Source organism: Peromyscus leucopus, chromosome 16_21 (assembly GCF_004664715.2).
Source record: "Peromyscus leucopus breed LL Stock chromosome 16_21, UCI_PerLeu_2.1, whole genome shotgun sequence".
NCBI lineage: Eukaryota > Metazoa > Chordata > Mammalia > Rodentia > Cricetidae > Peromyscus > Peromyscus leucopus.
This window is the reverse complement of record NC_051084.1, coordinates 20,548,588-20,559,312: the sequence shown is the minus strand read 5'-3', so window position 1 is coordinate 20,559,312 and position 10,725 is coordinate 20,548,588. Positions and strand designations below refer to the sequence as shown.

General features: G+C 49.7%; 1 protein-coding gene across 1 annotated transcript in view; it reads left to right on the top strand.

Moving 5' to 3' along the window:
* Positions 1–1,824: 1,824 nt before the first annotated feature.
* Positions 1,825–10,725, top strand: part of Upb1 (beta-ureidopropionase 1) — a 32,947-nt gene continuing 24,046 nt past the window's right edge. The window contains exons 1-2 of the mRNA XM_028874221.2: positions 1,825–2,030; positions 9,301–9,472. Of these exons, the coding sequence (XP_028730054.1) occupies positions 1,927–2,030; positions 9,301–9,472 (276 nt within the window). The 5' untranslated portion in view covers positions 1,825–1,926. The remainder of the gene's footprint in view (positions 2,031–9,300; positions 9,473–10,725) is intronic.

The following is a 10,725-nucleotide window of genomic DNA, read 5'->3' as shown; positions in this document are numbered from 1 at the left end:
GGGGTTTCCTCTTTAACAAGACAGAGTTTGGCATTGCAAACGAGGCTGGAAGAAAATCCATTACACACTGGTCCTGAAGATACAGATGGCTGCTGACCTTGAGGGATGCTAAGCCCAGTTCTTTGTTGTGAGCCACCATGTACTTTTGAGAGAGAGCCGCTGGGCTGCGAGTGGTGCCATCCCTGGGCTGGTGGTCCTGGGTTCTATAAGAAAGCAGGCTGAGCAAGCCATGATAGCAAGGCAGTAAGCAGCACCCCTCCATGCCCTCTGCATCAGCTCCTGCCTCCAGGTTCCTGCCCTGCTTGAGTTCCTGCCCTCACTGCTTTTGGTAATGGGCTGTTATATGGAACTATGAGCGAAATAAACCCTTTCCTCCCCAAGTTGCTTTTGGTCATGGTGTTTCATTACAGCAATAGTAACCCTATCTAAGACTAACACTAACCCAATGTAAATGCCATCTAAGCAACTGACACATTGTATTAGTTAGGGAATAATGCAAAGAAAAACGTCTTTCAAAATGGGCACACCTTGGAGATTTGTGATCAAAGTTGGTTGAATATGCAGCTGTGGTACCTCCATATGGAGAGACAGCTGTTCTTATCTCTACTTCAAATCACAAAGAAAAGGTAACCCTCACCTGTCTTTGTTATATGCTTTGTGAAGTCTCACACACACAGAGCCCTCCGTTTCTGGAAAAGGAAAACACTAGAAACTGTCAGAAAACATCAAAGCAGTGATAAAATGTGTGTGTGTGTGTGTGTGTGTGTATGTATGTATGTATGTGTATATATATATACATACATACATACATACATACATACATACATATCTCTTAAGCCCACCCTCTCACGCCAGGGCCTGTAGCAAGGAGTGCTCTACCACTGATCTAAACTCCAGCAAGGCTGGAAAGTAGTCACAGGACTGCAGTTTCACAGATAAAGCACCAGACGACCCGGTGTAACAGGATGACTCCCCAGGCCACAGAACTAAATTAGGGTCTTGGGACTGCTTCCTCCACCCTTGCCTCGGGAGCAAACCTGGCTATGCTTTCGTAAGTCACAGGAGGTTTGTAAGCGAACTCTTCTTCTCTGGCTCCCAAGTGCGGTGCGGTTGTGGGTTACAGGGAACAGCAAGAGGGTCTTTTACCACGACCGCCTCCGAGAAGAGTCTAACGCAGCTGGCAAACGCCCACGTCTGCGCGTGTCCCGCAGAAGGCAGAGGTCCTGACGCAGCACGGGAGTACAGACGGAGAGTCCGTCGTCCGTCCCGTCCCCCCCCCCCCCCCCCAGATTGGGATACGGGATCCTGCAGTATTGACGGCAGGAAGTGCCTGGGATACCAGGCTCGCATTGCCTGACTCGCCGGACCTGTGGCTCAAAGGAAGCCTAAGGTCTGGCGTGGTTATAGCGCCAGGACTCTGGACTGGCCCCAGAAATACTCAGACACCAAAGGATTGCTTCTTGCCCACCTGTTCTGCGGACCAAGACCCAGGTCAAATGACCTCAGTCCAGGCCCCGCGACTCACCGCCTATCAGAGATCTCTAGCTATACCTGAGGCAGGAGAAGGAAGAGTTCGAGGGGTGAGGGCGAGCAAGAGAGAAGGAAGGAAGAGGACAGATGGGCCACCCCGGCTAGGGAAAGCTGCCAGGGGACGCCTCCAGCTGTGACCCACACTGGTCCAGAAGGCAAGTCTGGCCCTTGATGGAGAGCCAATGGGGCGGTTTCACTCCGAAGGTCCTGAGCGCGGATTGGCTGCTGTCAGCAGAGGCACGAGGAGAGTGTTGTCTGCTCATGGACCCTCCCCCCGAGTTGAGTCCAATACCATGCGGTTGGAGAGCTGCCAGGCTTCCACCGGCTTCTCCTCCCAATCCCGAGGCCAAGAGGCAGAACATTCCTGTGAGACACGAGAACCTGCAGCCTCTGGCCATGGCGGGACCCGAGTGGCAGTCCCTGGAGCAGTGTCTGGAAAAGCATCTGCCGCCTGATGATTTGGGCGAGGTGAAGCGAGTTCTCTACGGCAAGCAGACTAGGTCAGGGATGCAGGGGCTGAGTTTGGGGGTGGTGGGAGCAGGGATTGTAACCACCATGTGTGGACTTGGGGAGCAAGGGGGGTGGGGGGCTTCTGGGCTGAGATTGGGAACAGCGATAAAGAATCTCGCAGAGGCCATAGATCGAACTGTGATGAGAGCCTTTAGGGGGTGACCCCTTACAAACTGCTTTACCGCCCCTCCCCCACTACCACCTGGCACACACCTTACGTGGAACAAAACTGAAAGGAAAGGGAATTTGTCCCTTCAAGCTCTCTCCGTTAAGTTTACTGGCTTTGACCCAGACCCCAGCTAACTCCCTGGAGGTCTGTCCAAGGCCTCCAACTAGGGTCCCCTGGTCGCTCCTTCCTGCTGTGACCTAGCATCCTGGAGGTGGGGGCCTCCTGAATCAAACTAGCTAGGAAGCTTCCCAACTGTCAAGAGAACTGGCAGTACAACTTTTCACACAGTGAAGCAAGCTGGCGGTGGATCGCCAGACTTTCATTTTAGAGTGGTACCGTTGGGCATCTGGTATAACAGAGCTGGGGGAAAGACCCCATTCTGGACTTTCTTTTCGATCTATTTTTCTGGAGCAACCAGAAAGTTGTCTTTAAATGGACTGTCGTTGTCCTTGGCTTAAACCCTGGAAGGTGTTTTCTCAGCTGTTACAATGAACTATAGACTCTGACCTTGCTAAAATCTCTCTCCGCTTCCCTTGCCTCCAGTGGCTGCCTGATCAACCCAGCCTGTTTGCTCCAGGACCTCTCCATGTGCCAACGACTTTGTATTAGGACCTTGATCAGCCAAAGAGAACTGATGAAATCTCTAGTTCCTGGCAACCTTAGAGTTCGGGGGTGGGGTGGGGTGGAGGGGACTCATCCACTAAATCTACCACAGCAAGTGGATGGTAGAACAGCTTCATTGGCATTTTTTTTGGGGGGGGAACTAACTCTCTGTAAGCCATGAGGGGTTAGATGACCCCAAAATGCTCTACTTTCTACTGTATTTTCGAGACCAGTCAGTCATATGGGTGGGTGACGTGGTAGCTCAGTGGCCTGCCAGGCATGCCAGAGGCCTGGGTTTCCACGGCCCCACATAAAACCACACAGCAACAGTGGCAAATGAGTCACGTGAGAAGTGTTAGAAATGAGACTCCCAAAGAAGGTTTTCTTAAACGAAACAAGGGGTATTCTGACCCGGTTTCCTGGGATGGTAATTACTTTGTTTTAAGAGCAAAGTGAGCATGTTATCGTGGAATTGATACCATTGGCATCAGAGGTAAAATTGAGGGGCATTATAAAGAAAGAAATGTTCCCCCACAGAAGTGACTGGTACATATTCTGTGGGAAGGTAGTGGGGAGGCCAGGTCAAAGACTACTAAGTGAGAGAGGTATTGTATCAGCATTTGGAGAACCACAGAGTAGGGCAAAATTGTAACGGAGGCTAAAGTGCTAACCAGTGCTAACCAGTGCTAACTGGTGACTGCCAGACCCTGACCCTAGGGCTTGGCTCCCAGTTACTGAACACAGGCCTTCTCTTGTTTTTCATTCTTTTCCTGGGTTCTGTTTCCCTGACAACTTTTCCATGTCTTATCTCTTAAGGTGTGATCGTGCATGATTAATTCTTATGCTCAGGTGAGGTTTGGCTATGAGTGGAATTTATAACTGAAGATAGAAAATTATTCTATCTTTAAAATACTTAAAAGCTCCTCCTGCTTAAACTCTTGTTCCTTCTGTGTTCCTTTCTACTCAGCTACTTCCCCAAATCATCCTGTCTCCAGATTTCTTGCTGTGCCCAATACACTGACAAATGAAAGATCTATATGAGTGAGCGTTGCCCACACCAGACAGATGAGAGATTCCCCAGAGAACAGAACCAAGAAGGATTCATTAATCAATCCCTTCAACATTTGTAGCTCACTTATATTTGCCCAGGACATTAGAGGGACTATTAAGTGATACATGGGTTCCTGCCTTTGGCGGGATGTTCTTTTTCTTTATTTTTCTTGCTGGTGTTGCTGAGACCCAAACTCAGGGTCTCCTGCATGCTAGGCAAGTGCTGAATGTGGCCACAGGGACACCAAAATCTGACCAGATGCTTTAAGGAATTCCTGGGAACTTAAACGTTCAGAAACCCATTTTCTTGACTGTGTTAAAGACTTCACAGGAGAAGTGAAACCTGGATGTTCAGAACGTTGCTTACAGAAATATTAAGGAATGATGTGAAGGACATCCATGAGGTTTCAGGAATATCATATTGAGCAGAATGAAGCCTTTAGTCAGCCACGATAGGGACATCACTAAAAGACTGCCAACAACGTCACCTGGTAGAATTCTCTGGAAGCAGTAAACCATCGGTCATGACTAGTTGACAAAAGGAAACTATTGGAGAAAACCATCTCACTGTCCACCAGAAGTCATCAAAACAGGAGATCATACTCAGTGGAAATGGTAGGGTGCATGCAACATTATTGGGGCTTTAAGATTCAACTGCTCGATCACTTTGATTAGAAAAATATACCAGGTTCTTCATTTGCGACTGTTAATTTTAAAAGCCAAGTATGTGTTCAATAATGTATGTCATAGAAAAACAGGATTTACTAAAAACAAATGGCAAGAAGATATGGACACATTCAGTCTCCTGTAGGGATGCATGAGGTCTCAGGTGGAAATGTCAGTGGTTGTCTGCTGTGTGGCTGAATCTCGCAGGGATCTCTGAGAGCTTGGGAACCGTGCTCCAATGGTCTTTCCAGAGCGAGAAAGAACAAGTGCACCATAGAAAGAAAGCCTGGGAGGAATACTCGAGGCCATGTGTTAAAGAGGTTAGAGGAAGCAGAGAGTATTGGGTAAGCCTGAGTAGGTGGAAGGACTCCAGGGTGGACATGGAAGTAGCTTCAGATGGCACAGAGATGTCTGTGACTCAAGGGATGAAACGGCGGGGTTGTTCCTAAGATGTTAAATGGGAGCCAGAGAACGGGGCTAAAGAGGGCGACAGAGATAAAGGACCGAGATGAGGGTATGTGTGGAAGTTCCTTGATGAGGGGTGAGCGGATGTGTGTACTCTCACATACTCACCCTTTTCTGTTCTTTAAATGGGGGAGACCCAGTCACCATGAATGGCGAATGTGACAGGTCTGTGCATACTGGGAAGAATGTTCAAGCTGTGTGTCATATGTTGTTTAGAAACAGGAGCGTGGTCATCCTTAGGTGACTCTGTGGCTGTGTCAGCTTGACAAAGGGTACTTACACCAACCTAGATGCTGTAAACTCATCCTTTGTCATAGTACTTCTTCCTTCCTCCCTTCCTCTATCCCTTCCTTCCCTCCCCTTCCCTGCCTTTTCCCTCCCCTATCCTCCTCTCCCCTCCCCTCCCCTCCTTAAGATTTTTTTTTTGTGGAGCTAGGAATGGAATTCAGGAGGCTTGCCGCATGCTAGATGTCTTAGTTTTCTTTCTTTTGCTGTGATGAAAATAACGACCCAAAACAACTCAGGGAGGAAAGGGTTTATTTCAGCTTATAGCTCACAGTCAATCCTGAAGGGAAGTCAGGCCAGGAACCTGGAGGCAGGAGCTGAAGCGGAGGCCGTGGAGGGGTGCTGCTTACTGGCTTGCTCCTCATAGCTTGCTCAGCCTGCTTTCTTATAAAATCCAGGACCACCTGCCTGCCTAAGTGTGGCACCACTCACAGTGAGCTGGGCCCTCCCACGTCGATCATTAATCAAGAAATTACCCCACAGATTTGCCTACAGGCCAATCTGATGGAGGCACTCCATCAAGAGAGATTTCCTCTTCCTAGCTATATCTAGATTTTACATCAAGTTGACAAAAAGCAGCCAGCAGCATAAGTAGGGACCACTGACCTAAACTGTAACCCTTTAACGTAGACACAGATGCCATCAAGAGGGATCATGAACATGAGATGTTATGCTGCTGTTGGTTCAGTTCGGTGTCCTGCTTCATATTAGCCATTATGGTCCATTCTAATTTAAAAGTGAAGCATTTACAGAAGCCAGTAACACAGTTACTGGCTATTATGATCAAGTGTTCTGTTCTGTACATAATTGTATGTGTTATGTTGGACTTGTATGTGGCTGGCTATACTGTGTGGGCTTATATCAGGATCGCTACAAGCACAGTAATGTACTGTGATGTCTTGACAACTAGGATGTCACAAGGTGAAGGGACTCTTTCAGGCTCACTAGAGTCATAGGGGACTGGAGTCATCTATGCAGTCCCTCGCCGATAGAAAAGTCGCCATGCCCACATGCCTCTATGCTACCCAGCGAAAACAGGCAAGATGAAGAGCGGAGAGTGCAGGATGCTGCCTTTCCATTTGTCATCTCTGTGCCTCCTTGGGAGGATGCACAAAACCTTAGGAGGGCTCCCTTTGAGGTCTGGAGCTAAAGCTCGGAGAAGACTTATTTTTCCTTTTCTTCCCCCTGCGCTGTGATGCGATTTCCCCCTTTTCAACTGTGTTTCCTTTGTTACAAAGCTCTACTTTAATCATCTAAAGAGCGGGTGGCAAAGGGCCACTGCAGGAAGAGAGGTGAAGTACCCGAAGTGTGAGGTTGCTGAGAAAGCAGAACCCTAGGGCCCTCAAGCCAGGTCTGCCTCGACCCTGGCAAGGAGGGAGGGGCCCAGGCGTGTGTCTTGGAGCCAGGGTGAGAAGTAACAAGCCTTCCTCCTTGAAGTGGGGGTAAGGAGAGTTGAGATTCTTCATAGCAAGAGAGGCAGAGGAGCTGAAGGCGAGTACAGAAGTGGTTCTCAACCTGTGGGTCACGACCCCTTTGGGGGTCACATGTCAGATATTTACATTGCGGTTCATAGCAGTCACAAAATCACAGTTATGAGGTAGCAACAAAGTGATTTTATGGTTGGGGGGTCACCACGACATGAGGAGCTGTGTTAAAGGGTCGCAGCGTCAGGAAGGCTGAGGACCACTGAACTACAGGGACAGACAGCTGTACAAGGCACCTGAATAAGCTGGAGACTTGTTTTCTGGGTTCCATTCCTTTGCGGACCATGGCTGATCAGCACCCATCACGGTTTTTCTGAGCTTCGACATCATCCACTGGGTGGCTTTTCAGAGAAATGCATTGCCTCGCGGCACTAGAGATTCACTGGTAGGTTTCGAGTCTGGGGAGGGCCCGTTTTTTGATTTATAAAATGATTTATAAATGGTGACTCCGTGTTCTGTGGATGTTTGGTCAAGAGACAAGCCATATTATCATGAGCTTTAATAGAAGTGTTAATGCTATTTGTAGGGGATCTACTCTCACCTCCTAGTCACACCCTAGACCCTCTTAAAGGATAGGATTTCGAAGGGTGGCGGGGGCACATATTGAGTCCGTTCATGGTGGCCGTGCGGTGTCCCGCAGACTCCTCCAAATCAAACCCTTCCTTGCCTCAAGTGTAGATTCCGAACCCTTGAATGCAAGCAGGGGAGGGAGTGAGGATTTCCAGCTTTGAACAGCAGGATGGCAGAGAGATCTTCCAGGTGGTAACCAGAAAAATAGATGGGGTCACCAAGAAGTTACAGAACCCCAAAGCCAAAAGGCAGCTGACCAGCAGTATGGAACAGCCTGACCCCCCTCCCCTCAGGCCCAAGGGAATGAGTGTCTGCAGGGAGGGAGCCGGGAAGGATCGAGTGCACAGTCTCATGGAAGGCAGAGGTGGGGGCAGCAATGGACTCAGATGGAATTCAGGAAGGAAGGGAGATTAGCAAAAAAAAGATGGTGATGCTCAGAAGGCAGACAGCTCTGGGGTGTGGTAGAGAGAGATGTCCACTAGCAAGCCAGGCTCGCTGTACCTGCCATCTTCCTGGACTGAGACCACAGGACGCTCTGGAAGGACAGCCTGGCTCCCGAGCCCACAGCCTTTGGGAAACCAACACACAGAGCCCTCCTCCTTTTCCTTCCTGTGGTGTGGGTGTCCACACGTCCTCAGTGGGTAGCTCCTGGGAAGCTGTGGGACCAATTTCACCAGGGAAGGTTTCCCAGGGACCGAGACCCACGAGAGGGGCCCCTCCACCCGAGGGTGGGAGAACTCTCTGAGGCAGTCACTGTGAGGGGAGGCCAGGTGTGGGCACCACAGCTATTTCTAACCTGCCAGAGGAAAGGAGCCTTGACTGTTTGAAAAGCAGGCTGATTGTCAGGGGCGGAACCCAACTCAGAGCTGTCAGGGAAAGCTCCTGGCAGGGGGTGGAGACAGGGGGCTTGGGCTGACAGGGCTGTGATTTTGAAAGAGATGTCTTTAAGAGAGTGACTTCAAGTAGGAGAGAAATAGTATTATTAGGTAATGCCTGTCAGGTTTTTTTTTGATGTGTTCTTGCTATTTCATAATCATTTTGCCTTTAGATGGTAAGTCCTTCCTGGCCCTGGGCCATGAACTGTGCCCCTGGGGTTTTACCCCAGGCCTGGGCATGCGACAGACATCAGGAGGGGTTTGCAGCCTGACCCATAGTCTCTGTGGTAGAAAGTAAATAATCCTCTAGCAGCTAGCGATGAACACAAATGTGGGTAAGCATTCACACCTGCGCCCCATCAAACTCACCCAGCACCCATCCAGCACCCATCCAGTACCCCCCCATCCCCCCACCCCCCACCCAGCACCACGCTTGGAACTAGCTAAAGGAATATCAGAGAACAGGGCTCTGGGCTGACTTCCTGAAACTCTGTTTCCTGAGGGGCAAATGAGTGTAGGGACTCTTTTTTTTTTTTTTTAAGCAGTTCCTGGCCTCCATCCAGCTGGTCTCCTGAGCCCCCAGCCCCTCTCTGGTAGCACAGCTGGCCCAAACCCTGGGATCCACATAACCCTCTGATCCTGGTTCAAACACATTTTTGGGGGAGCCAATTCCTTCCTATCTGTGCCGGCCCCTGGGACTGTAGTCCGCCCTGATCCTCTGCAATTCCAAGCACCAGTTGTTGATAGATAACACTTCCTCCCTTTGCCCAGCCTAGGCAGGCCTCCTCCGCGCTAGTCTCCCAGTTCGCCCAGTTCTCGGTCAGTGTGGTGTCTATTCATATCCCAGTCCGACCGCTCTACAGGTCCCTGGACCGGAGGCTTTCCGAAAGAGATACTCTACTGCTCTTTATCTGATAAACAGCTACCCAGAGGTGGGGGGATTATTATCAGAGTTGCGTCTGACTCAGGGCTTCACACATGCTAAGCCCACACTCTACATCTGATCCCCCTTCCCCGACCGGGGAGGAGGGTGGAGGTTTAAATATATCAGACTCGTCAAAAATCTTCTTTCTCTTCTCTCCTGCCTCTTCAGGAATCTCGATCTGCCCAGAAAAGCTTTAGAAACGGCCTCAGAAAGAAACTTTGAACTGAAGGGCTACGCCTTTGGAGCGGCCGCGGAGCAGCAGAGATGCCCCCAGATCGTGCGTGTGGGGCTCGTGCAGAACAGGATCCCGCTCCCCACATCTGCTCCTGTCGCAGAACAGGTGTGGTCCTTTTTAACAGCACCCGGATCAATGGGGCTCTGGCTTGCCCCAGCGCGCGGTCACTGGCTGGCTGTCCTGGGGGTCTGAGTCGCTTCTCTGTCCCTTCTCCTTCCTTCAATCTTGTCCCCAGCTCTTCTAGCTCTTCCTCTCCTCCTCTTCTCGATCGTTGCTCATCTTTCTACCCACCCTTCAGCCACCTGTACCACCCCTGACCTGAAATTTCATTCACCAACTGAAAAAAGTGCCCCCTTTGACAGCTGGAGTTCACTCCCCAGGATGCTTCCTGGCCCAAGGCCACCTCTGCCAGGACACGCTGACCAGTATCAAACCTGTGTTTTTCTGCTTCTCGTAAAGCCAGCTGCTCACTATGCCGAGAAATCTGTTTACCGAAAGTCCCACAGGTTGTGAGGCTATGGTAGACATTGCTTTAGGATGGTATAGTTAATCGATGTGATAATATTTTACAGTTCTCTAAAGTACCATGTCACAAATGCAAGTGGTTTATTTACACGGCTTTTTCACAGCTGTATTAAGAGGAAAGATTTTGCTGGAACTTTGGTGGCTTTTGTCTATGGCGGTAACCTCAGCATACTTGATCATTCTTAAGTGTTCTACAGGAAACCTGGGGTCACTTGAATTCCAGGTCAGACTGGCCCTACACTTGCATGTATATGGAAGAGAGCTGAAAGGACACGTGTGTGAGTGTGTGTGTATGTGTGTTCATGTGTGTGGTGGTAGTTAGTGGAGGAACAGCCCGGGGACTCAGCCTGCTAGGCAAGCACTATTGCACAGAGTTACATTCTCAGTTCTATTAAAAGACGACAGGGGTAAGGGGCATAAGTCAGCCATGGAGCATTCACTTGGTGTATGTGAGACTATAGGTTTGATCCCCAACACACACACACACACACACACACACACACACACGATGTGATTCTCAGTTTATCTTTCTCCTTGAATTTATTGTTTGTGAATAAGCTTGTCATTTAGATTGTCAGGCATTGGGGGGGGGGCAGGGACATTCTGAGCCCCACTGTACCTAGAAGTCTACTTATGTGTTGATGGCGCTGAGCAAATGTAGGTTCCCATGCCTGACAAGCTCACAGCCTCCAGTCAGGGAGGAGACTAAGGACACAGGAAAGAATGAGCGTCTTAGGGTTGCAGCCGGCCCCCACCCCTCACCTTTAAAAAACAAAAAAACAAAAAAACCATGTCTGATTATCTTCTGGGGACCAGACATTATGCTGAGGACA